Source organism: Podarcis erhardii (assembly GCF_964252035.2).
Source record: "Podarcis erhardii genome assembly, chromosome: 3".
NCBI classification, from domain to species: Eukaryota; Metazoa; Chordata; class Lepidosauria; order Squamata; family Lacertidae; genus Podarcis; species Podarcis erhardii.
In genome coordinates this window covers 1,471,470-1,499,068 of record NC_138507.1, presented here as the reverse complement: position 1 = coordinate 1,499,068, position 27,599 = coordinate 1,471,470, and the positions used below count along the sequence as shown (strand labels likewise).

The following is a 27,599-nucleotide window of genomic DNA, read 5'->3' as shown; positions in this document are numbered from 1 at the left end:
AAAATCTTCAGGGGAAGGGGAAGAGGTGGGTTTCATTTCCACCAATAAGAAGGTTTATTAAGAATTACCTCTACCTATTCTGTAGCGACCAATGCGTGTTTCAGATTTCTGTCAACTGATCTCACAATAAGCATTTTCCCCTTAACTTTTGAACATTCAGCAGTCAGAAGTTCTATGTTTGAGTCAGGTGCCTTGTATTTGATCAGGTCTTGGTTTCTGTTAAGCTTGAAGACAGTGCAATCTTAGCCTACCAGTTAGATCAATAATCTACTGGGGAATTTTAAATACCCCATAGCTCAAGGATGTGACAGATACAGCTGCAGCTCCAGCTCCACGTGGGGTTCTTTCATTTTGTTGGCATGCATTTGATGGCGTGGTGATATCTTGCTTTAGGGCAGAAGTATTGGCAACTTCCTTCTGGGATGGGTCACAATGTTGTCCTGATTCTGTACTGTTTGTTACAACAGGGGTGTCAATAGAGATTACTTGTAGAACAAAGTTTTGATCAGCCGAGTTTGCTTGACAACCCTCATTTTGTTTTGCTGATATTGCCACCTGTAACGCAGCATCAGCAGCCATTCCGCTTTGGTCTTGTTTCTGCTGCTCCGCAGCACGTCTCATAATTTCTTCTGCAGAGAGGGAGAAAAAAGTATATTGTTAGAGAATATATTACTATGTTTGCATGCATTTTGCCTGATTGAGGGTGGTATTTAACTAAGTGTTACTCAGAGTAGATCTATTAACATTAATAAACATGATTTAAATTAGGTCTATTCTGAGTAAAACATAGTGGAAAAACCATGCTTAGAGTTTGTGAATCACAGCATATTGGAAATGTGTGAAAGCATCCATGTTTGACAAGTCCACATAAACATATTTCATTGCATGTACATGTGCTGATGAAGGTTCTGTATATGCCATTTAAAAAGATGATCCACATGTAGCTTTTTTTCTCTTCTCATACACATAATTTATTAATTACCGGTATTTATCACATTAGTTTGTTGACCAGGCATTGAGCTGGATAGATGAGTCCATTTAATGTTACATTTTAATAAATTTATTGTTACTTTTCAACATTTTTATGTGGGATTAAAGTTTAACTTTGTTTTTTCATACTATTTAGCAATGCCATCATTTTTTATCCTCACCCAACTCAATGTTTGAGCTCTGCTTTAAAGGCTGAGATCTGCTCTTCCTTCTGTTGTGTTGAATTGTGGCAAAGCGTGTTCTCCTTCATGGAGAGCACGTGTTGCGGTGGGGGCCACCAGGACACTCCAGAGTTGGGGGCGGGCTAATTGATCGTTGGCCACTGATGCGATTGGGGCTTCCCTTGTTGTTGGAAGAAGTTAATGTTGCCATTTGTTGATTGACAGCCAGAAATGCTAAAACTCCTTGCACGAGGCTAGGGCTTCCTCTTTTTGCCCGTGCATCGGATTGCCCGTCCCCCCCTCCCTAGAATAGGGTTGTTCGCTTTGACCTTGCTATGCCTGTCATGGGGTCGTCTGCTTTGGAGCGGGGGCCCGGTAGGAATTTTGTCCATCTGGCTGATTGGCTGGGGCCATTTGGTTTTTGCCTACTGCGTAGCAAATCGTCACAACTTGGAAGGTTGCGGTTAGGCATTGGTTTATGGTTTGGTTGGTTGAGGGGCATGGATTGGCTGTGCCTGCCCCTCTAATGCTGCTGCTGCAAGGGATTCCGTTAAAGGAATCGGGGGCTAACTATTGCTTGTCCACTCTGTCAAGGGGGCTCGGGCCATAGCAATAAGCTCCTGGTTGCATTTGGGGAGGGCTGAGGGCAGGTTCCCTGCTCCGTCGCTACCCCCAAGTGTATTCCCCTTTTCTGACTTTCGCATCGTGCGGAATGTCAGTCTGTCCCCCATGGCCTAAGCAACCACTCACATTTTTGTATTTTAATAAAGTTCTGGCCAAGATTATGCCAAAAACCTTAAACAAAAATTCAGTGTGATGTGTGAGTAATTGGGGTGGCCCTGGGGACCTCGACACGCAACTGACTTTTAGAAAATTATTAGTCTCTAATATCACTTGTTTCAAGTCAGGGTCATCAAAAAATATTCCATCGTCATATATTAATTTCAGAATTTCAGACTTTTCCAAAAAAAATACGTTATTTGTCCTAGTTCTGGGGCTTGAGAGGTATAATGAACCTGAGGGAGGGCTGGGCCAAGGCATTATGGCACCCGAGACGGATGTCAAATGGTACCCTTCTCTTCGCCAGAGAAAAAGGGGTGAGGGAAGATCAACAACAGGAACAAGAGGGAAGAAAGATCGATGTCAGGATCTGCTCCCCAGTGGATCTTGCCTCATGGGTGGGCCGGTCCTGATCTGAGGGTGTACACCACCGTTGTTTCTATCGAGTGCCAATATCTGGTGTGTGTGTGTGTATATATATATATATATATATTGTAGGTCATGTAGTCTGCCTGTTTTTACTACTATTTCAAAGCATTTCTGTTTAGTATGCACATGTTTTTACACGTTTTATAAGTATCTACTGTTTCCAGTTTTTGTTTTGCTCTTAAAAACTTGCAAAAAAGTTCCTTAGATTCTGTTTCCTTACGTTTCATTTCAAAATCAAATTCATTTTGTCCTTGTATTTTTCTGTTGTTGTCTTGACTTACTAAATTACTGAAAGTATGAATAATCCATAAATACTTATGAACATCCTCAAGATTTACATGTATCCCACATGGTTAAGATTGGTACTTCCTTTGTTTTGCTACTTTGAAGAAAGGATTTCAGTTCAGGTTTTTTTTTTACTTTCTCAGTTATTCTTTTTCATACAATAATGAGTTATTCAATTTCCAAATTTTGCTTTTTAGCTCATTGATAAAACATTAAGTTGAACATAAAAAATTTAAAAAACGCACTTTTCCAGCATGTTTAGAAGTCATTAAAACACACCTTTATTTTGTCAACGCATCTGTTGTACTGATAGAAGAAGGGATGGGAAAAGGGGGAACCAGTTGTAGAATTTGTGGAGGGAAAGGACTATCAAAAATGATCAAAAATTCTAATTTTGTTGCCATGCATGTGCTGAAAGGCAACATCCTTCTGAATTCTGAGGGGAAGCAAGAAACTGTAGTTATTCAGTGGTGATGAAAGCCACATAATCAGATAATTGGACTGCCATTTTCCAGGACTCAGTCTTGGCACTGAAACTCTAGGCTGAGTCCTGATGAGGGCATACCTTAAACCAGGAAGGAATGCATAGGGGAGGGAGAAGCTGTCATCATTTTGGCAAGTGGAAGGAACTCTGTATAGGCTGGGAGGTACTCTATTATTGTTTCTCCTAAGAATTCTGTGTCACCAGATGGTCTTCCTTGACTGTAAAATGAGATTACAGTGGTACCTTAGGTTACAGACTCTGCTAACTCAGAAGTAGTACCTCGGGTTAAGAACTTTGCTTCAGGATGAGAACAGAAATCGTGCGGCAGCGGCAGCGGTAGGCACATTAGCTAAAGTGGTACCTCAGGTTAAGAAGTTTCAGGTTAAGAACAGACTTCCAGAACGGATTAAGGTTGAGGTACCACTGTATAAGTGCAATGTACTGCTTTTGCCATCTCTATTTGTGCCACACAGTGCCTGCGTTGTGTTGGCACCGCTATTTCCTCCACCACCTGTATGATGTTGGCTTGTCACAGTTCACCAATGGCACCAGCCAATAAGTGACCATTTTCATCTGTGAAATGTTGTAGGTTCATTGAGGTTTGTGCTAAAACTACCTATTAATCATCACTGAAGCCTGAGCAGAAATGGCCAATTACCGTTCCACAGGGAAAAGAAATTGACTTCACTTTTGGTTAGCTCCGACATAAAGCCAAGACCAGGTGACAGCTGGGCACCATTGTGATCAGGGGCGGCAGGGTGTTCACTTTCTTTTGGGGGCTCAGGATCATCTGGTATGAATTCCTCAATGATCACATCATCGCTTTCATTAGGACGCAGAGGTTTTGTTTTTGGAACCATGCCTCGCATCTCGTATATGTTTTTATCTGTATCCTGGCCAGCAGCTTTCCTCCAGGAACTTTTATTATCCACCAATTCCTCTACAAAACAAATATGCAAAAAGAGGGACAGTCAGCTAAATCTTCTCAAATGAAAAATTCTATTTCTCAAATGAAAATGCCACTTCTGCTTACATTCTTGTAATCTAGACAACTTTTGATAAAAATTAAAAACTTAGGATTTGCATTACTAGGAACTCCTTAAACTAGTTCCTTAGAAGAGACCAGCAAAAATATTAAAGTAGAAACATAACTGGAAATATCTAATCAGCTTGCTGTTCATGTGCTAGGAACTTGATCCTAATACTCGACTCCCATAAAATATTTGTCTCCTAAATTACTGTGATGTGTTAAAAATAAGGTACTACATTAATGCACTGTTGTCTTTGATCAAAAGCACTGGGTTCTTGTAATTACTTGTGAAGCATATGAACATTGGTTGGAACTGCCTGCAATTTTGGCTTATTTGAGGCTTAATCAATGCATATCTACCCCTCCCTTATCTCAAGTGCCTTTGTAGACAACCTGCATGAAAATATGAATCCAATTCAGGAACTCAGTTTCTCAAGGAAGCAACACTCATCTGGAAGCTGCAGACGGTATGTCTAGATTTCTACATCAGTTCCTGCTACACTTTTGTAAACAGAAAATAACAGGTTCTGTTACTGAAATGAATAGAGATGGGGGAGAAGTAAAATTCAGTTTGCATTTAAAGCCAAATTTCTCAAATTTGCCTTTTCTGAAACAATATGAAAATCAAAACATCCTTAAAAATTTGTATTTTTCTGAATACTGAAATGCAGTTCTCCAATCAACCAATGTTTACAAAATGCATATTTAGGTAAAAGTGTGGATTAAAAATGCATATATTAATGAAAATGCATTATATTAGGAGACATTGCTTGCCAAAATATGTACATTAATAAAAATAGATTACAAAAATGTGTTTATTAGATAACACTTGCACTAGAATGCTGATTCATTTTCAAATTGCTGCAGAAATGTGGCAAAATTAAGATCAGAAAAATCAAAACCTAAGAGGACCAAAACTGACAAATCCTTTTATCTCTATTAATGAGTGAATGAATGCAAATTACAAAACTCTTAATTTGGTGCTGCAAAATCTGAGGTTTTGCAGAACTGGAATTTGTTAAATGTGGGGAAAGGATGCAAGGAAAATTGGTTGGGGAGTGATATAAAGTAGAGAGAGAGAGAGAGAGAGAGAGAGAGAGAGCGCACTACCTAAGGATAGATTGAATGCATTTTTGTGCAAAATAAAAATAATGGATCTATGAAGACGACAATCTGGGTAGAAAAGTTATTTTGAATACCATATGATTCTGTGACATCCATGACCTCATCATCCGGCTGTGGCTGAAACAGTTCTGATGCACCTGCGTTGTAAACGATGAAACTGACATCCATTGGTTCAAATGCTCTGTTGTGGCAAAGCTCACAATCGCAAACGGTAGGACTTTGTGGTGCAATACAAAGTTTATTGGACTTTGAAGGATGGTGTTTGGGCTTTGATGTTTTCTGGGGTTTCCCCCCCTCTTTTTTATCTTTACTTACTTTGTCTTTGGCCTTATTACTTTCTTTCATTGGTGATTCTAAAAACAAAGGAAATGTAAGATATTCCCCTTAAAATAATTTCATCTGTAGAAAGACAGATAAATATTTATGAAACATTTCCCAATATTCATTTTTTTAAAAATGTGGTTTATGCACAACCACTTTGTGGACCACTCGTTTTAGGCTTTCATTCTTGTTTTTTACATGTACAAAAGTATCAGAATCAGCCTTTGTACACTGCTAAGCTGTCTCGCACCTGGGTGAAGACTTCAACTTTTAGTCATCTCCTACATCTGCTGACTCAAATTATGGGAGAGAAACTGGTACCCAAGACTTTAAGGGGAATCCACCCACCCAACCTCATAAATATATTCATCTCGGTGTCTCTATCCCTGCTTTACTCAAACTTTTGTTGTTTGGATACAGTGGGAACCGAACCTTCTCTAACTGAACAGGTCAACTGACAGGCTTGCTCTTAATGCAAATGCATCTGAAAGATAAATTTGCATGTGTCAGCATGGGGGGTGTGCATGCAAAGAGAGCTGCAGAATAAGAGAGGAGGCAGCATGGAGATAGGGTCAGTTTGTATGCAAGAGAGTTGGAAAAAGGAAGGGAAGGTGATTAACTGTGTGCCTGTGCAAAGAGGGCTGCACAAAAGAAGAGGAAAAGGCATGGAAATGGGGGTGATGTGTGGGCAAGGGAGAATTGAGAAGAGGAGGAAGATGAAGGAAAAAGGAAAGTGAAGGTGAAAAAAGGGGTCTAAAGACGGTTGCAAAAAACAAAGGCGTATGAGACATAGGACTGGGGCCGGAGATGAAAGCAAGAGCGTGGCAGGGTCTGAAGAATAAGAAAAAATGGTGACAAGTGTGCCAAGTAGTTGCAATGTGTGGGAGGAGGAAGATCATAGAATCATAGAATCATAGAGTTGGAAGAGACCACAAGGGCCATCGAGTCCAACCCCCTGCCAAGCAGGAAACACCATCAGAGCACTCCCGACATATGGTTGTCAAGCCTCTGCTTAAAGACCTCCAAAGAAGGAGACTCCACCACACTCCTTGGCAGCAAATTCCACTGTCAAACAGCTCTTACTGTCAGGAAGTTCTTCCTAATGTTTAGGTGGAATCTTCTTTCTTGTAGTTTGGATCCATTGCTCCGTGTCCGCTTCTCTGGAGCAGCAGAAAACAACCTTTCTCCCTCCTCTATGTGGCATCCTTTTATATATATATCACCCCTTAACCTCCTCTTCTCCAGGCTAAACATGCCCAGCTCCCTTAGCCATTCCTCATAAGGCATCATTTCCAGGCCTTTGACCATTTTGGTTGCCCTCCTCTGGACACGTTCCAGTTTGTCAGTGTCCTTCTTGAACTGTGGTGTCCAGAACTGGACACAGTACTCCAGGTGAGGTCTGACCAGAGCAGAATACAGTGGCACTATTACTTCCCTTGATCTAGATGCTATACTCCTATTGATGCAGCCCAGAATTGCACTGGCTTTTTTAGCTGCCGCGTCACCCTGTTGGCTCATGTCAAGTTTGTGGTCAACCAAGACTCCTAGATCCTTTTCACATGTACTGCTCTCAAGCCAGGTGTCACCCATCTTGTATTTGTGCCTCTCATTTTTTTTGCCCAAGTGCAATACTTTACATTTCTCCCTGTTAAAATTCATCTTGTTTGTTTTGGCCCAGTTCTCTAATCTGTCAAGGTCGTTTTGAAGTGTGATCCAGTCCTCTGGGGTGTTAACCACCCCTCCCAGTTTGGTGTCATCTGCAAATTGGATCAGGATGCCCTTGAGTCCATCATCCAAGTCGTTGATAAAGATGTTGAATAAGACCGGGCCCAAGACAGAACCCTGTGGCACCCCACTAGTCACTCTTCTCCAGGATGAAGAGGAACCATTGATGAGCACCCTTTGGGTTTGGTCAGCCAGCCAGTTACAAATCCACTGAGCGGTAGCATAGTCAAGACCGCATTTTACCAGCTTCTTTACAAGAATATCATGGGGCACCTTGTCAAATGCCTTGCTGAAATAAAGGTAGGCTACATCCACTGCGTTCCCTTCATCTACCAGGGTTGTAATTCTGTCAAAAAACGAGATCAGGTTAGTCTGACATGACTTATTTTTCAGAAATCCATGCTGACTATTGGTGATCACAGCATTCCTTTCTAGGTGCTCACAGACTGTTTGCTTAATGATCTGCTCCAGAATCTTCCCTGGTATTGATGTCAGACTGACTGGGCGGTAATTATTTGGGTCCTCTCTTTTCCCCTTTTTGAAAATAGGGACAACATTTGCCCTCCTCCAGTCTGCCGGGACTTCGCCTGTTCTCCAGGAATTCTCAAAGATGACTGCCAGTGGTTCTGAGATCACATCTGCCAGTTCTTTTAATACTCTTGGATGCAGTTCATCTGGCCCTGGAGACTTGAATACATCTAAACTAGCCAAGTATTCCTGTACTATCTCCTTAGTTATTCTGGGCTGTGTTTCCTCTGCTGAATCATTTGCTCCAAATTCTTCAGGTCGGGCATTGTTTTCTTTATCGGAGAAGACTGAGGCAAAGAAGGCATTGAGGAGTTCAGCCCTTTCTGTGTCCCCTGTTTGCATTTCACCATCTTCTCCTCTGAGTGACCCCACGGTTTCTTTGTTCTTCCTTTTGCTACGAACATACCCATAAAAGCCTTTTTTGTTGCTTTTAACCTCTCTAGCAAGCCTGAGTTCATTCTGTGCTTTAGCTTTTCTGACTTTGTGTCTACACATGCTGGCTATTTGTTTGAATTCCTCTTTGGTGGTTTCCCCCCTTTTCCATTTTTTGTACACATCCTTTTTTAATCTTAACTCAGTTAAAAGTTCTTTAGATAGCCACCCTGGCTTCTTTAGGCACCTTCCATGTTTCTGTCTCATTGGTATTGCCTGAAGTTGTGCTTTTACTATCTCCCTCTTAACAAACTCCCAGCCATCATGAACTCCCTTTCCTTTTAGTATTACTGTCCATGGGATCTCACCCAGCACTTCCCTAAGTTTTATGAAGTCGGCTTTCTTAAAGTCAAGAAATTGAGTCCTATTATGCTTGGCTGCTCCTTTCCACTGTATAGTAAACTTCAGAAGAGCATGATCACTCGCGCCTAATGATCCTTCCACTTCTACCCCACTAACCAGGTCATCAACATTGGTTAGGACCAGATCTAAAATGGCTGTTCCTCTTGTTGCTTCTCCCACTTTCTGGACAATGAAGTTGTCTGCAAGGCCAGTGAGGAATCTGTTTGACCTTATGCTCTTGGCTGAGTTTGACATCCAACAAAGATGTGGGAGGTTACCGAGGTGTGGCTTGTGAAGGCAACTTGCACAAAAGGAGAGGGAGGAGGCACGGACATCAGAATAAGAATAATATTTATATGCCTCCCATCTAACTGGGCGGCTCCCAACAGAATATTAAAAAACGATAAAACATCAAACATTGAAAACTTCCCTAAACGTGGTGAAGGTGAAACTGGGTGCAAAGCAGTGCTGCAGAAGAGGAGAAAGAAGTGACTTCAGAAATGGGGCTGGGAAGGTAAAAAGTAAGGTTAGTAGTTAGCTGCATGGGGTGGGAAGGGGGAGCTCTATGGGATGGGGGGGGTGAGGGGAGGGAGCTCGGGTGCAGCCCATAGTTATACATATAAGAATAGCAATGAGCTGAGATTGTTCCCAGTATTGATTCTGTTTAATTGGACAGAGTGTTAGGGCTAGTCTAGGAGAACTGAAATGCCAAATGAAGACCTTGTCGTTGTTTTTAATAATAGTAAGACATTTTTATTGAAGGAAAATATAAATTGCAATCTGTTCTGCTCCAGAAAACAGTCTCTTCCTTGTGCAAAGGACTTTGTTGAGAGCAGCAAGAATGGCGTGGACACAAATGTGGGAAATGGTTATTGCAGTGTATGGAGGGCTCAGAGTCTGCAGAAATGGATCCTCCTACCTTTGCTCTTGGGCTCCTGGCTCTCTTTCCACTTTTTTCTGTTTGCTTCAATATTATGCACCAAGTGTTCTTCAAAGCTTGCTATATCCAATGAAATTAAGAGATTTCTCTCTGTGCAAGTCCCACTTTCACTTTTGACGCTTCCCAGACTAAAGTTTTCTTCCTCTTCAAAACTGTTCCCACTAAGTTTTGGCTTATTTTCATCTTCAATTGACCCTGATCTTTACAAAAGGAAAGAAAAACATAAGCAATGAGTCAGGCTGAAATTGTTGAAGTAATTTTTAAGGTTTTTAGAGTTCTGGAGAAGCAACTGACATCTAAAATTGGCATGGAAAAAAGCACTGTTTGCTACATGGCACGCCAATCTGTACGAAGCAGTAGCATGACCCAGGGGTTCCAGGGCCTCCCCCAGGGTCATGTTTCCACTGTGAATTCAGGCTACGGCAGAGGCTGTAGCATTTATTTTACACCGATATGCAGCTGCATGTCTCCCCGGGCTTCTCTCAGAGCACCAGCCAGCTGAAGTCCAGAGCAGCCAGCCAGGCTCCCCAGGCTCTGGGTTGCAACCTCTCCAGTCAGCAGCCAAGATCATTCTGCCCTTGTCCTCTTTCCCCCCAGTAAATCTCTCACCAAAAACCCTAACCTTATGTTAAGACACTATTAACTGAGTTAAGATTAAAAAAGGATGTGTACAAAAAATGGAAAAGGGGGGAAACCACCAAAGAGGAATTCAAACAAATAGCCAGCATGTGTAGACACAAAGTCAGAAAAGCTAAAGCACAGAATGAACTCAGGCTTGCTAGAGAGGTTAAAAGCAACAAAAAAGGCTTTTATGGGTATGTTCGTAGCAAAAGGAAGAACAAAGAAACCGTGGGGTCACTCAGAGGAGAAGATGGTGAAATGCAAACAGGGGACACAGAAAGGGCTGAACTCCTCAATGCCTTCTTTGCCTCAGTCTTCTCCGATAAAGAAAACAATGCCCGACCTGAAGAATTTGGAGCAAATGATTCAGCAGAGGAAACACAGCCCAGAATAACTAAGGAGATAGTACAAGAATACTTGGCTAGTTTAGATGTATTCAAGTCTCCAGGGCCAGATGAACTGCATCCAAGAGTATTAAAAGAACTGGCAGATGTGATCTCAGAACCACTGGCAGTCATCTTTGAGAATTCCTGGAGAACAGGCGAAGTCCCGGCAGACTGGAGGAGGGCAAATGTTGTCCCTATTTTCAAAAAGGGGAAAAGAGAGGGCCCAAATAATTACTGCCCAGTCAGTCTGACATCAATACCAGGGAAGATTCTGGAGCAGATCATTAAGCAAACAGTCTGTGAGCACCTAGAAAGGAATGCTGTGATCACCAATAGTCAGCATGGATTTCTGAAAAATAAGTCATGTCAGACTAACCTGATCTCGTTTTTTGACAGAATTACAACCCTGGTAGATGAAGGGAACGCAGTGGATGTAGCCTACCTTTATTTCAGCAAGGCATTTGACAAGGTGCCCCATGATATTCTTGTAAAGAAGCTGGTATAATGCGAACTTGACTATGCTACCACTCAGTGGATTTGTAACTGGCTGACTGACCGAACCCAAAGGGTGCTCATCAATGGTTCCTCTTCATCCTGGAGAAGAGTGACTAGTGGGGTGCCACAGGGTTCTGTCTTGGGCCCGGTCTTATTCAACATCTTTATCAACGACTTGGATGATGGACTCAAGGGCATCCTGATCCAATTTGCAGATGACACCAAACTGGGAGGGGTGGCTAACACCCCAGAGGACAGGATCACACTTCAAAACGACCTTGACAGATTAGAGAACTGGGCCAAAACAAACAAGATGAATTTTAACAGGGAGAAATGTAAAGTATTGCACTTGGGCAAAAAAAAATGAGAGGCACAAATACAAGATGGGTGACACCTGACTTGAGAGCAGTACATGTGAAAAGGATCTAGGAGTCTTGGTTGACCACAAACTTGACATGAGCCAACAGGGTGACGCGGCAGCTAAAAAAGCCAGTGCAATTCTGGGCTGCATCAATAGGAGTATAGCATCTAGATCAAGGGAAGTAATAGTGCCACTGTATTCTGCTCTGGTCAGACCTCACCTGGAGTACTGTGTCCAGTTCTGGACACCACAGTTCAAGAAGGACACTGACAAACTGGAACGTGTCCAGAGGAGGGCAACCAAAATGGTCAAAGGCCTGGAAATGATGCCTTATGAGGAATGGCTAAGGGAGGTGGGCATGTTTAGCCTGGAGAAGAGGAGGTTAAGGGGTGATATGATAGCCATGTTCAAATATATAAAAGGATGTCACATAGAGGAGGGAGAAAGCTTGTTTTCTGCTGCTCCAGAGAAGCAGACACGGAGCAATGGATCCAAACTACAAGAAAGAAGATTCCACCTAAACATTAGGAAGAACTTCCTGACAGTAAGAGCTGTTCGACAGTGGAATTTGCTGCCAAGGAGTGTGGTGGAGTCTCCTTCTTTGGAGGTCTTTAAGCAGAGGCTTGACAACCATATGTCTGGAGTGCTCTGATGGTGTTTCCTGCTTGGCAGGGGGTTGGACTCGATGGCCCTTGTGGTCTCTTCCAACTCTATGATTCTATGATTCTATTTCCTAATAGTTCACCTTGGTAACCTGCCATTTCTCCTGCTGGAAAAGACAGTTCTCTTGCATTGCCAATGGTTCTTAATGGAGCTACACTTAATTAGCCAGGCCAGGCTGCTTTGCATGGATTTGGCAGCTTGCATTTCCCCTTCCCATCCCAAATATTAGTTAGAATCTGGCATGCATTAATTTCTTGTGTTTGGGGGTTTGCGTCTTTCCTCAAACGTATACCAGCATATATTTTAAAACACCAGAAAATATATATAGTATAATAATGAGAGAAAATCAGTGCCCTCTTTTTCAGGAACAGAAATGAACACTGGGACAATCAAATGCAGCTATTGCGGGGCTTTTTAAAGACCTATCAATCTGCTAGTGGAGTCCAATTCACCCTTTCACTGGAAATTAAGTGAAATTTTGATATCAAAATTTTACTCCACTTCAACATTTTAAAAACTAATCTCACATTACAAAAACATGAAAGTTACTGGAATGCAGTAAACTCACAGTGTTAACTTAAAATTCCTCATTGGGCTATCAGGAAGCCCTGGAGGAGAAAAGAGAAGAAATGCATAGATGAAGTACGGGGCTCTTAACAGAACAAAAAAAATTAAAAAATAAAAAATGAAAGGTTGGGGAGTTAAATGAAGAACAATTATTGAAACAAAACTGAAAATGAGTTAATATCTTGCCAGTATCAAAGACCATGGTGACAAGAGCAATTTGTAAAAAAATAAGGATAACATTAACAAAAAAAGCAAGAAGAACAGTCATACCCGGAAAAATACCCAGAATCTCTGCTAGAGGAACATCCAGTTTCAAAAGCTTCATATATAAGAGGCTCAACAATTTTCTCAGCTGCTTCAATTATAAGAGAAAAAATTGGTTTCACTATGACATCAATAAAGCCTGAAAAGAAGAAAACATCCAGACATAATTCTTCAATTTCTTGTCCTAGATGAAGAAACATTCTTCAGTACAGAGCTTATGGGTCTAGGACTCAGCTACATTAGTGTACTTATAACGTTATAAATGTGTTATAACAATGTGACATCAGATAGCTCTGTAGAGCTGAAATCCAAAGTCAATGATCATTTCCATTGTGAGCTTTAAAATGTTTTTTTTAATATAGCATTTTTATAGCTGTGTAGATCCAGCCCTGGTCTGAGATGAGTGCAGATATTTTGGCTAAAACTATGATATAATCTGGAAAGGATTCTAAAGAGGCAAGTTTCCCCCCCAAAGTTAAATTATTATTATTATTACTATTATTATTTCTAGTGGTAGTACACTAAGCCAGTGTTTCCCAACCTTGTGCCTCCAGCTGTTTTTGAACTACAACTCCCATCATCCCTGACTAGCAAGACCAGTGGCAAGGGATGATGGGAATTGTAGTCCAAAAACAGCTGGAGGCACAAGGTTGGGAAACACTGCCCTAAGCTATGGTTTAATAAACATGGTTTAGGGTCATGTGTGAATCAGGCCCTGAGTCCATGTGAACATGCAGGTTCCTGGGGAGGAGCTTGCAGCTGCCTGCTTCCTCCCATTTCTTTTTTGCTTCCATACTGACCTAAGACATCATGGCTAATAAGGATGGAGTTTAACCACAAGTTCCGGTTTGGACAGCACCCTAAGCCAAATGTTAGCTTAGCTTGGGGATCCTGGGAGCAGCAAAGTGGATGTGAGCTCCTCTCCACAAGCTCACTAAGTCAAAGTTTGGCTTAGCATGTCAGCACCAGGGCAATATGGTAAGTTCAGCTGGTCTTGCCACAGCCATTCTAGTTTTCTCCTGACGGAGGCCCGGTCTCCCAAAGTAATGAGAGAGTGGCGAGAATGTCTTGCATAAACCCTCAGCATATCCAAGTCTCCTAGAAGCACCAATACCTATTAATAGGATTCAGACATGGCAAAGCTCAGCCTACAGCTTGCAACCCCAGTGGTAGATCCCAGTTCACTTTAGAGGCCGACCAAGTCGCCCTGCGGTAGTCAGCACAGGATAAGGCCTGGGGTGCTCAGGCCTCGAGTGGAAATGTTGAGCTTGGTGGTGAAGGCCAGCATGAAGGCCACAAGCAGGAGACCTGGTGGATGAGGCGCAGAAAATTGGTAGAAGTGCAGCTCTGCCAGAACAGGCTTGGCATTTGGAGAGAAGCAGAGCCCAGTGAGCATATATTAGACCAAGCAGGCACCAGAGCAAACAACATGATATGTGCAACCCCGTATCTGATGATGTAAAAAAATTAACAACAGTTGTAATAAAAGGATAAACAGTAAGTGCATATCATTTAAGCATTTATCTCATAAGCGTTTATACCACAGATTAAGAAAGGTACCATTAGCGCCAAGAGGGTGCTGTAATGAGTACAGTGGTACCTTGGGTTACAGACGCTTCAGGTTACAGACTCCGCTAACCCAAAATATTACCTTGGGTTAAGAACTTTGCTTCAGGATGAGAACAGAAATTGTGCTCCGGCGGTGCGGCAGCAGCAGGAGGCCTCATTAGCTAAAGTGGTGCTTCAGGTTAAGAACAGTTTAAGGTTAAGTACGGCCCTCCAGAATGAATTAAGTTCTTAACCCGAGGTACCACTGTAGAATCAAAGAACTCATCAGAGGCAAGGAAGTTTCCTTTAGAAACTTGTGCAAATGAGAACCAAAAGGAACATAAACTTTGGCAAAATAAATACAGCCAGGCAATAAGGGATGCCTTAAAGAATTCAAAGAGCACATACATGAAAACAGTGGAGAAAGTGGGCAGAGATAAGTTTCTCCTTTCATAACATGAAAGCTTGTGGACATCAAAAAAGCTGAATGTTGGAAGATTAGGACAGACAAAAGAAAATACTTTTTCACACAGTGCATAATTTAACTATGTAATTAACTCCCTCAAGAAATAGTTTACCAGTAGCCAAAAATTATTATTTTTTAAAATGGTGAAGTAGTGTAGGCTTGGAAACTGCTGAGTAATCTGCACTGCTTAGAACTGAAAGAAAGGCAAGACCCAAATGAAGCTCAAAGGCATTCAGGACTGGGATGTTGTAGGGGACCCATGGCTTGCAAGGGATTATAAAAATGCCACAAAGCAGTGTGCAGTGGGGGATTTGACAATGAGTCAGGTGGTTTGGTGGTGAAAGGGACATAGCACTGAAGAATAATAATAATAATAATAATAATAATAATAATAATATGATTAATGTGATTTCTGGATCTGCTTTTGAGCTTCAGGAAATGGTGATCCAGCCAGGACATTTTCTAGCACCTATGGCATATTTGTTTGTTTTCGTTTTTTGTTTTGCTGTGGTGAGAAAGAAAAGCATACATCTTTAAAGCAGCAGAAATATGAGATGATTGGACCCTTACTGAACTCGAAGCATGGGTACCCCCAACAAAAATTTTAAAAATTCGGCAAAATATTTGGATTTTATGATATGTATTGGCATAATTCGGATTAACTAATGTGATATGATTGTATTGTTAAATGGAAAACTTAATTAAAAATATTTTTTTAAAAGGGGGGGGGAAGAAAAGCATACATCTGATTTTCAAAAAGAAAAGGATTGAGAGGAAGGACTAAAGGTTGGCTCCCTCCCTCACATTACCTATTTGAGTTTCAGCAATATTGGTAGTCCCACGATCACAGAGTGGAGAAACAGGCAATCCTAGTTCAGCCTCCTTGTCTCCCTGAGTTGGAGGGGAAAGAAGGCACAGAGATATAAGACAGCGTGAACGATATCCAATAAATTCACTTCTATTTTGATATGAAACTCTTGAAACTAAGGCTTACGAGGAGTGCTTGAAGGAGCTGGGTATATTTAGCCTGGAAAAGAAGAGACAGAGGAGATATGAGAGCCATCTTCAAATATCTGAAGGGCTGTCACATGGAAGAGAGGGAACATGCTTGTTTTCTCCTGTTCTGGAGGGTAGGACTCGAACCTATGGCTTCAAGGAGCAAGAAAGGAGGTTCCGACTAAACATTCGGAAAAAGTTTCTGACAGAGCTGTTCAACAGTGGAACAGACTCCCACGAGGCGGTGAACTCTCCCCCCTTGGAGGTTTTAAAGCAGAGGTTGGATGGCCATTTTTCATGGATGCTTTAGCTGAGATTCCTGCATTGCAGGGGGTTGGACTAGATGACCCTTGGGGTCCCTTCCAAATCTATGATTCTATGAAGCAGCTTAGAACAGGTGTGGGGAACTGATTCCCCTCCAGATGTTGCTGAACCCATCATCTTTCGCCTGCTTGCTGAGGCTGATGGGCATTGCAGTTTAGCAGCAGCTGGAGGCCCACAGATTTCCCACTGCTTAGAAAACCAGCATTAAACCACAGTTTCTTGTTTCAGACATTATGGGCAACTGTGGCTTAAAGATACCAACATAAAAGCTTTAAAGCTCGTACATGGGAGGGAGAAATGAGATGGGAGAGTGTAGGCTCAATAGTCATTTCTGACTTAATAAAACCATGGGCTATACAAGATTGCTGCATCTGAATCACCCCTTACACTCTGAGAATGTATGTAATATGAAAAGATAAGTGTGTGTTTATTTATAATTGTGTAAAAAGAGACACAATTTGTGAGAGTGCAGTGTGAGCCCTCCACTGGGAATTTCAAAGATTCTACCAAGTTTATGAAAGTCCCAATAAGGAATAAATGACAACCTTTATTTCAGGGTGTTTTCCTTATTTAAACACATTACAGTATTTGGTATAACATAATGCAATGGATCCCAAACTTTCCTTGCCACAAAGCCACCTGAAAATTGCTGAGGGTCTTGGTTGACCGCTTAATATTTTTTCTGCTTGTCGTAGCAATTGTCATGCGCTGCACTAGATGACACAATATTTTTAGTTATTTTTCTACAGACAAACCATGGACCACCTGACTGAAGCTCAACAGACCAGTGATGTTCTGCAGATCACAGTCTGAGAACCTCTAACATAACAGATACTCCTGTTTTCAGAGACATAGGGCCAAATGAACCATAATATAAAGGACACAATCAGCAACCACGCCATGGGTTTGATAAAGTTAAATGCCAGGCACAGGACGATTGTCCTCAGGAGCACAGTGTGTGGGGCTTAAGCCTTTTCTCTCCAGTCGCAATATCAGTCAAAAAACCTCCAGTCCCCACATATAGCAGGGGTGGGGAATGCAGGTGAATCACATGAATCTCATAAATCATTGCAATCATTGCAATTGCCTATTGTTGGCTTCACTGCCAGAATGGAATCACTGCAGCTGTTACTTGACCTTGGGCTGAACATGCCCAAAATTCTTAATATGAAGCACAATGTGGGACAGTTTGTGACTTCCTATTGTCAACCTGCAAGTGTGTGAAGCAAAAACCTAAGAGTTGAAAATTCTGCTCCTCCGATCATCTTGAAAAGCAACGTTTTCAAATTCTGACACCAAGTTTGAAACATGTGGGTGTTAATCTTTCATACCGAGCTGTTAATCACACCTATTTATCCTTAAAATACAACAGAAGGGATCCTCAAGTGTACAGATACAGGGATGGGGGCACACCTATCAGTCCTCCCAAAGATATTTTAGCCACAACAGAGCCTGCTATTTGGGAGCAATGCATTCCAATGGGGTTGTTACAAGTATGCAGCACAGCAGGAGAGACCTGTCCGGCTTGCTTTACAGTGGATGCTGCTTCGGCTGTTGGCAGAAGAAGCTTTAGAACAACTATAATTAGCCAGATTATTCAGCTTTGTAATACAGTGGTACCTCTGGTTACGAACTTAATTTGTTCCGGAGGTCCATTCTTAAGCTGAAACTGATCTTATCCTGAGGCGCACTTTCGCTAATGGGGCCTTCCAGCGCACGATTTCCATTTGCATCCTGGGGCAAAGTTCTCAACCAGGAGCAGCTACTTCCAGGTTAGCAGAGCTCATAACCTGAAACGTTCACTTGGCATTACATAAACGGGTTTGTCCCTCCTCAGAGAAACCATGCTCAGTAAGCCTAAAGCAAACAGCTTGTAATTTATTTGGCATGAGACAAACCACAAGCCTGGATTCAGATGTAACGCTAAGCCAAACCATGCTGCATCCTGAGCAATGAGGCAGCGGCAGCAGCTCTGGGAGAGGGAAGAGGGAAGAGGCTTCCATGTCCGCTCTGTGCGCGCTGCCTTGTTCCCACTTAGCCATGATTTGGCTTAGTACTACATGTGAATTGAGACAGCGCTTCACAGTGGTTTCTTGTGACAATGGGTGCAAGCAACAAGGGTAGGTTATGTTACATTACATACAACAATAAATGCCAAGTGTTACCTTATGCATGTTTGCTTGCATATTTTTTTATAAAGGTTTTAGGCCATTTGGGATTTTCTGGACAGGTAAGATATGAATTTGATATCTATCTCAAACATGCAAAGGAATCTAGCCTACCAATTAACTTTTGAAAATGGTACCTGCTTGAAGAATTCATCCATTAGTGCATTTGCCCATTGCTGATGCAATTTCCAGGGCTTTGATGGATGACTTATGTCAGCTGCATGGACAATCATGGACATGAGTTTATCTCTATCTGTCCTGTCAAATGTAGGGCATTATTGAATTACTTCAGCAGAAAAGTAGGATTGTTTCTCATATTAAATGAGAGATGATTTAAAGAATTCATACCACCAACAAAAATTCAGATTTCCAACACGCACACACCCTTCCCAATACAACCAACCTTTTTACATGCTGAAGGCATTTCAGAACGTGTTTCAGATATTTCATTTGCTGGAAATGATGTGACATGTCCGTAGCTAAAACCATCTCAATGACCAGACGGCGCAGTTCCCTGAAGGCACATAAATAATTTGTTCATGGTGAGTGTTATGTACTGAAGTTCTCACCCTGGGCCAGCAGGGGGATACTGTAGATAGTTATACAAATGAAGGATCGAAAGTGACGTTTAGTGATTGGATAGTTTGTATGCAAATGAAGGATCAAAAGTGACGTTCAGTGATTGGATAGTTTTAGAAAGTTGTTACAGTAACAAGGTACTGGAGCTCTATATAAGCAGGCTGACTGAGCCCTTCAGTTCAGTTCAGTTCTGGCCTCAGAATAGAAAAGAGCTGTTTGAATAATCGCTGTGTCGTCTGATATGTTCACCCACAACTTAACAGTGGCGATGAAGGTGGGATCGATGGACATCAGAGCACAGCCAAATGTGGCCACCCTCTGAACTGAGCTGAATCACTGAGCGAAATCACTGAACAGAACCAATTCAGAGCTGAATGTTCTGGCTAGAGCACAGTGTTCCATCCATCGCCCTCTACGCCGGCATTGGAATCATGGCTTCACTTGTGCCTCTACTGCCGTTTGTGCCAGCCTCTGAATCATGGGACTCCTACCTCGCTCGGTTCGACTGCTACCTCCAAGCCAACGAGCTGACACAAGTATCACAGGAGCGGAAGTGGGGCCTATTCCTCTGCCTCTGTGGGCCTGAGGTGTTCGAGATGGCCCAAGCATGGGTTTCGCCTGTAGCAGTCCAGGCAACACCATGGGACACAATCCAAGAGAAGCTCCGCAACCACTACGATTCCCCCAAAACTCCGTCAACCCGTCCTGGAGGCTCTGCACGTTGGCCACCTGGGAATCGTGAAAATGAAGGCACTGGCTCGGTGTTATGTCTGGTGGCCTAACATGGATGATGCCATCACTGCCTGGGTTTCCGCCTGTCAAGCATGCCAAGAATCAAGGCCTGCGCCACCGGCAGCTAAGGGACACACCTGGGAGACTCCCAGGACACCCTGGTTGAGGGTGCACATTGATCTGGCCGGCCCCTTTCGTGGCCGGACCTTTATGGTAGTGGTGGACGCCTATTCCAAATGGCTGGAGGTGGCCCTGATGCCCTCCACCACTACCGAGGCCGTCATCCGGGTGCTGCGAGGCCTCTTTGCGACGCATGGGTGTCCTGATGTCCTTGTCTCTGACAACGGACCACAGTTCACATCAGGCACGTTTGAGCGGTATCTTTTGGGACTGGGCATCCGCCATGCCCTAACGGCACCCTTTCATCCATCCAGCAACGGGCAAGCGGAGAGAATGGTGCGCTCGGCAAAAGAGGCACTGGGGCGCCTGGACCGGGGAGACTGGCACGAGCGGATCGCTGAATACTTGTTTGTGCAACACATCACCCCTCATGCGGCCACAGGGCGGAGTCCTGCTAAACTGCTTATGGGCCGCTGCCTCAGGTCTCCGCTCGACCGGCTGCACCCGGACTTTGCCATGGCTGAACCCCCAGGCTGTGCCAACGCGCCACAGTCTGTTGTTCCAGGAAACCAGGTCTTTGCCCGGAACTATGTGGGGGATATTCCTTGGTTTCCAGCCACAGTAGTGGGAGTCACTGGACCTCGCTCGTACCAGGTGGCACTCGAAGACGGACGCTTGTGGTGCCAGCACATAGACGAGCTTAGGCGCAGGGTTGGGGACTTGGACACTACCGTGGTGCCCCCAACTATGCTCGTGGCTCTGGAACAGACACTTACAGATGGCGAGGCTCCACCTACACCTCTCTCACAGACTGCGGGCATGGAGCCGAACCAAGTCACTTCAGAGGGTCTGCCGGACTTCCCACAGACTCAGACCACTGCTGTGCCTGACATTTCGCCAACTCCACTCACGGAGGTTCCACCCACAGCAGCGGATCCAGGGGACTTGGTTTCAACGCCACCTAGGGTCGCGCCACAGCCTCAGCAAGAATCCGGCAGCCCACCGGACCAGGGTACCGCTCCCCGGCAGTCTGGCAGAGTTTCCAAGCGCCCAACTTATTTAAAGGACTGTGTTGTTGGACATGTAACACTGTTGGTCTAAGTATGTGGAAGTATGTGAAATGTAACCAATATGCTTTTGTGCCTAATTGAACCATTACGTGTAGTGCTGTATATTAGGAAACCATTATGATTGTAACTAACACCTTATCTCGGTGGGGAGGGGAGTTATGTACTGAAGTTCTCACCCTGGGCCAGCAGGGGGATACTGTAGATAGTTATGCAAATGAAGGATCGAAAGTGATGTTCAGTGATTGGATAGTTTGTATGCAAATGAAGGATCGAAAGTGACGTTCAGTGATTGGATAGTTTGTATGCAAATGAAGGATCGAAAGTGACGTTCAGTGATTGGATAGTTTTAGAAAGTTGTTACAGTAACAAGGTAGTGGAGCTCTATATAAGCAGGCTGACTGAGCCCTTCAGTTCAGTTCAGTTCAGTTCTGGCCTCAGAATAAAAAAGAGCTGTTTGAAGAATCGCTGTGTCGTCTGATATGTTCACCCACAACTTAACTGTGAGTTCTCTAAAACAAGGATTTCCATGCATTCTGCCCTCCTTCAGAGCCCAAAGTTATCTGAATTAAGCTGTCTGCTACCCTGAGAAGGAAAGCCACCCACATACAAAACTGCATTTGTCATTTATGGCCTACAAGCCATAGCTGCAAATGTGGGAAATTAGTAAAGTCTCCCTGTTAACTCTGGAGTGCTTGTAAAGGCAACCCTTACTTATAGAATCATAGCATTGTTGAGTGACTCTTGAAAGGCCTGTAACTGCACAAGCATCACTACACCTTATGTAGCACCCCTATATTATCTCACCTCCATTCCTCGTTGGTTAAATTGACCAAGATGTTCATATCTTCATTTTGCATGAGCTGGTAAACAGCACTCACATGATGGTTTTCAAGAACTGATTTATCATTGTACAAAAGTGCCATTTCTGACCTAGAATAAAAAAAAACTAGCCCTATTACCCAAAACAGACCTAGGAAGGGTTGCACAGTCACAGATTGAACATTTCTTTTTCCTGGTGCCAGAGATGAAAATATACCATTTTTAGGGGGGAAATGTTGACTTTTTAGAGTACTGGTTTTCACACTGTGCTCTGGGGATCTGACATCTATTAGCAAGCAGTCCACTGGTTCCAGCAGAGGGAGAGATGAGCAATCTAGCTCTGCTGAGCTGCTTCTGTTTCAGCCACTCAGTTCTACCATTTCAGTTTAGGTGGAGCTGCAATGGTCACACTGGAAAATGACAAAAGAGACTTACCTTGTCCTAACATGGAAATGGTTTGTGGTTCCAGTATGTTCATAATCATGGATTGACGTGCTGAAAAGAATTGCTAATATCTCCAGGTCAGTGAACCAATGCTGGTGAGAAGAATTAAAAGTCAGTCATGTCTTGCATGCAACTAACAATTAGACATGATGCAGAATGATCTATGACTACAATCTCCTCTAGTAGCTTTTCTTTTTAAAGTGGTAATAGCAGCTGCCCGGGTGGGGGGTTATTTGGGATCACGGTGCGCGTTTTGTCCTGTGGGCCAAGCAGCATATTGGAGAAAGGCTTCCGCTTCCTCCCACAATACTGGGGACAATGATGGAGTCTATGCCTGACGCTCCTGAGTAATCTATACCTAGGGTTCCTCCTAAATCTTATGCCAGCCTTTCTGAATCCTGTGCACTAACACAAGTTCATCTGCCTCAGCTTTTCCATTGATCTCATGAGTCAATGTATTTTTTTTAATAGCATGGCAACACCATGTATAATTCACTGGTTCCCAGATTCTATTTCCTGCCTTGCAGGGGGTTGGACTAGATGACACTCGGGGTCCCTGTCTAGCTCTACACTTCTGTGATTCTATGATTCTGGGTCAGCTATATCCTATGAGTGAAATGGCTACTGATATGTTAGTAAATAATGAATATAGACCTTAGTAAAGAACTATAATATGTGAATTTCTAAAATTATTCTAACAAAAGGCTTTCCTAGGTCAAGAAAAGGAGGACCTAAGAATCCCAAATGCTCTTTTCCTTCACTGTAGGGCATTTCTTACCATCATACCAGTGTGAAGCATTATGCAATGCACAGTTTGGGTAACGTCTGTAGCATGGGTCACATTGTGATATGGATTTTGGTGCTTGCTGTAGCCAACTTCCAGAGCACTTGCAAATGAAATCAGGCAGGTAATTGGGATCTATGGAAGGCAAGAATTAGGACATACTTAGAACTGGAAATAAACATTTTTATTGCAACCATTGGCAAGACCAGTTGTATGACAAACAGCCTTCTGAATTTATCATTCGGACATGACAGAGGAGACATAAGATTTAGGTCCAGACATTCAGGGGTCAAATGAGATGTTCCTGGGTTGTTTCCAACCAAACCATTGTGCATGGAAAGCAACAGCCACACTCACAATAGGACTTCCCCTCTTCTCCCCCCCCCCCTTGCCCTGTCCCTGATCGCTTTCCAGCAACCCTCCAGAGCAGATTTGGGGACGGTGCAGATGCACAGAAGCAAGTGAAACATCCATGGTGGCACCATGGCATGGAATGGACAGATGGAGGCAAGAATTAGGGCTCATCCACATGGGAGTTTAATGTAGATTGGAAGCTCCATGTGCATTGATTTTTTTAGGTGTCATCCATCCAACTGGCAGCCCACAGCTTTCCAACACAAAACTTGGATTTTCCCAATCTGGGGTAATCTGGAAAGGGCAACCCCCCCCCCCCCCGTTCTCCCAGTGCAGCCACACTCACTCTGTGAACACGCCCCTTTGCTTCACTATGCGCTTTATTTCACACCTATCATAATTTTTTTCTCATTTGCTTAGATACTGCCGTATTATAATTTGCCCTTCAAGAACATGGAATTTGCTCTGTTAAAAGAAAGTCTGGAAACACTGGATTGTTAACATACTAAGATTTAACTAGATAAGTTCCTGACCTTGAATTGTCTCAGAAGATCATACTTGTTGAACAGATCACACATCAGGTATTTTAAGCTGTGCCCTTCACAAGTTTCATTTAAGGCAAATACATCAAAATCCCATTTATCAATGTCCTGTTGGTAATTGAAAAGACACAAAAAAGCACTTTTATTTCTTAATCTAGGTTCCTGGACAACATATAAAATGTAAAATGTAAAAATATAAATGCAAACATTTTCGTTTCCCAAGTCACATGAGTAAAAAATGTAATACCAATGAATGTAGTTATGGCAGATTATTGAAAGTGTGTAGATAATAAACTGCTCTTCCTCCAACTACAATTTCCGTTAAATAAAGACAACCTGTTTGCCATATTTGGCTTATGGATATGGGAGTTTACAGAGATCAAAACAGCAATTTATTAGGTGTTCTTATGGCTGGTCATAATAGTTTATTACAGATCTTCATTTTATGGCTGCAAAGTTCTCAGATCCACCACCACTAACTATGCCGAGGGGACTCACGGGATTCAAGGCACACAAGAAACGAAACCCCTATTTCAGAGCAGGAAGGGTCTCAGACCTACAAGCCAGAGATGCAGAGAGATGAACTCCCTCAGCTGAATGACCTCCCCCTTCTCTGGACACGCAGCCACAGCAGGCCCCCTGGCTCCCTTGAAAAGGTCCTCACATCCTTCCAACAAGGCTCTCTTGGCCAATGACTTCTGCCATCAATACAAATGGCCTCTTTCTTTCTTTCTTTCTTTCTTTCTTTCTTTCTTTCTTTCTTTCTTTGATTTAAGAAATGAAGCAACTCTGACAGGTGGTCATCCAACCTCTGCTTAAAAACCTCCAAGGAAGGAGAGTCCACCCCCTCCCGAGGAGACTGTTTTATTTTATTATTTTTTAAAAACCACTTTCACCTTAAAAGCTGCAATTACTTTCTCTGGATAAGCCAAACCACTTGCACTTGTGGGTGTACGGAACATCCTAGGAGAACAAATGAAATATATGTAAGCCATAGATTATTTTCTAAGACCCTTAGAGTAGGTCAAGTCAAGTAGTGGGGGAGACTCTATGTGGCAAAGCAGGAAGAGGGTTGGACTAGGGCTGATGAGGCAACCCTGGTGGAAATCCCCATGAAGTTCACTGGATGGTCTCTAAATGTTGCCCCCCACAACTGGACAGGGCTGCTCCGTCAAGCGTTATAGACAGCTAATTGCCCCTGGGCCATTTCTCAGGCTGCTGAGAAGCTGGCATGGTCCTGCCCTGCTGCCCCTCCTCCCAGTGAAATGGGTCTGGCAAGAAGCCTTGAGTCAACAGAAGCCTTTCCCCCAGCCTAATGCTGGTGTGTGTTGTGACTTCAAGGCTCCTTGTTCTCACTGGGCTGGGAAAGTGGAGCGAATGTGCTGCATTGGAGCCCTTGCCTTCAGGAAAGGTGAGCAGTGAGATGGAGACAAAAGCCCCGACTCCTTGTCCTGCATCAGAGGCAAGTGAGGAAGAAAGACAGACATGGGGATCTGCTGCCCTGGTGGATCCTGCTGCCTGAGGCAGTCGCCTCACCTTGCCTCACCTAAATCTCCCGTCTCCCGCGCTCTCTCTTCATAGAGAACGGGTTTAGGGTTGTGATGATTCTGATGCCAACGGATGTGTGGGTGCTGGTGGCTCTTGGTGTGGGAGGGGACGTTCCCCACCCCTGCATTATGCCGTTAACAACCAGCTCTTGATCTGACCTTATTTTGCATATTCCATTAAGTGTGCCACAGAGAATATCTTCTCGGTCACAGTGACACCTGCTGTAATTCCTTCCACGAATCCTTTGTTTAATGGGAAGAAGCAGCGCCTTTCCCTGCAGCCCCAGCTCAGACCACCCTGGTTGTGCCACTGCTGGAGTGAGCAGGAAGCAGAGGCCACTCCAGCCCCCGCTGGGTGAGCTTGCTGGTGCTGCTTCACATCTGGTCCTGGGCCTCCTGGGGGGTCCTGGGCCCCCCAGACTCCCTGTGTTTATGGTCTTATAATGAACACGTGTATGTGTAAATTGGTGAATGAGATTCCGGATGTAACATTTCTTGAAGAGACTGTGTTAGATGCACCTTTAATTCCACCAGTCATGAGCTACAGAGTTTAGGCTCATTACTTGTTCTATGGCCCCTGCTCACCTTTTTACCAAAACACTAGCCTGGACTGCATATGAAATAGTTCGAATGCTTGGCTGATCCTCAGGTCTGATACTGTACGCCTCTTTTTTCCTTGCAAAGGTAACAGTCAGCCAGTCCTGTACTTCTAAAGGCACTGATCCCCACTGGATATTAGAGAGGTCGTCCTCAGTGTCCAAAAGGCTCCTGCAAGGAACAGAGATATGTATTTAAATAATATATACCCCAGTTTTCAAATAAATTAAGAAGCTAAAAGAAAGATTAAAATATAGCAACAATTTAAAGAGCAATTCTAAAAGTCAAATATAAAATGCCCAACAGAAATACCAGCAAAACCAACTTAAAACATCAAAATCAATTATAAAATGCATTCCAATAAATACATAAATGCTATCATCCTGTTTACCACCGCCACCACAATGATATTAGTGGCCTGGTTTAACATGTTTATTTTTTTATTTTCCGGTCACACTATTCTATAGATGGGATACATTAGGGTTGGGGCCCTTGTGGCCCTCCATCATCCCTGACCATATGGGCCATGCTGGCTGAGGCTGAAGGGAGTTGGAGCACAGCAACGTTTGAAGGGCCACATCTTGCCCACCTTTGGCCTAGATCTCCTGGGTTAGGGAATTTCTCTTTTACTTGCCATTCCCCAGATGTCCTAGTTCAGGGGTTCTCAAATTTCTATCCCTAGGACTCACTTTAGAGAGCAAAACGCAACAGAAGATCACAATGGAGGTGCCAGGGTGCAGCCATAACAAAATGGCAATTGATGGGGATTGGGGCAATCAGCACACAATTTTTGACATTTTCTATTGATATCTAATCTGTGTTTGGAGATTGATAAAAAGAATAATGCCAATGATCTGCAGTTCTTATTTAAGATGATGATTACAATCTGAGGACCTCATAGCTCCAACATCCAGCCTAATTTATGTATTTTGGTTGGGGGATTAGTGTTTTTCCTTCTCCCCTCCCAATTTGTGTAACATCTTACTTGTTGGTCCTACTAAAAGTATTGTCCAAGTGTGGATTTTGGACTTTTCATGCAGCTTCTGTTATAAAAGTCATATATACCGTATGTTTTTAAAAAATATGTTGACCATTTAACTAGGGTTGGACAATGTGACTGAAACAGCTGTCAGAGCCAAAAGAAAGAGTGGCAAGCTTCTGATCAGGCCGTGTTCTTGGGTCAGATGAAACACAATGAGGACTGGGAGCCGTGGGGCCCATCGCTGCCCTCAGCTTAGAAGTGAAGATGCTGGACTTACAGCAGAGTGGCAGAAAGTTTCTTCTTGGCCCTTTGATCACAGGTTTTTGACTTTGCTGAGGTATAATTTGTTCTGGCACCAAGCTTCCCCCGTTTATCTTGTGTCATATTTGCAGTTGTTTCGTCTACTAACTTTACTGCAGTAAGTTGCTACATTTAAATATACGTATGCTAAGAGTAGCTCCCTATCCCTACATGCACATCATTCTTATAAATACCTTGTGGATGTCAGTTCAACAGAAGGAAGTCAAGCCCTTACATAAGCATTGTGATGTCATCCTGATGTAGCCACTAACAACCTTGGCGTAAACAGCAGTCCACA

General features: G+C 43.2%; 1 protein-coding gene across 5 annotated transcripts; it reads right to left on the bottom strand.

The window, feature by feature from the left end:
* Positions 1-30: 30 nt before the first annotated feature.
* On the bottom strand, positions 31-27,540 carry LOC309338342 (dual specificity calcium/calmodulin-dependent 3',5'-cyclic nucleotide phosphodiesterase 1A-like). 5 transcript variants are annotated; one of them, XM_081855514.1, is made up of 15 exons: positions 27,496-27,540; positions 26,008-26,190; positions 24,772-24,838; positions 23,867-23,983; positions 22,974-23,114; positions 22,187-22,287; positions 21,737-21,862; positions 18,835-18,945; positions 18,569-18,689; positions 15,753-15,834; positions 12,936-13,068; positions 9,552-9,772; positions 5,359-5,637; positions 3,788-4,069; positions 31-629 (listed from the first exon to the last, which is right to left on the bottom strand). In XM_081855514.1, exons 3-15 carry the CDS (start codon positions 24,835-24,837, stop codon positions 268-270), a joined length of 2,142 nt encoding a protein of 713 aa, XP_081711640.1. In that variant the 5' UTR covers position 24,838; positions 26,008-26,190; positions 27,496-27,540; the 3' UTR covers positions 31-267. The 5 variants fall into 5 exon arrangements, with proteins under 5 accessions (XP_081711640.1, XP_081711636.1, XP_081711637.1 ...); XM_081855510.1 differs by lacking the exon at positions 27,496-27,540 and adding an exon at positions 27,279-27,489; XM_081855511.1 differs by lacking the exon at positions 27,496-27,540 and adding an exon at positions 27,279-27,489 and having other exon boundaries at positions 12,936-13,020.
* Between the last annotated feature and the right edge of the window lie 59 nt (positions 27,541-27,599).

Coding starts and splice junctions, on each gene's coding strand:
- LOC309338342 (XM_081855510.1), bottom strand. CDS start 27,385: ATGACACAAGATAAACGGGGGAAGCTTGGTGCCAGAACAAATTATACC. Junction 23,115..23,866: donor ATCTTCTGAGACAATTCAAG/GTCAGGAACTTA, acceptor TGCCTTCCATAG/ATCCCAATTACCTGCCTGAT. Junction 630..3,787: donor TTTCTTTTCCCTGTGGAACG/GTAATTGGCCAT, acceptor CCCTCTCTGCAG/AAGAAATTATGAGACGTGCT.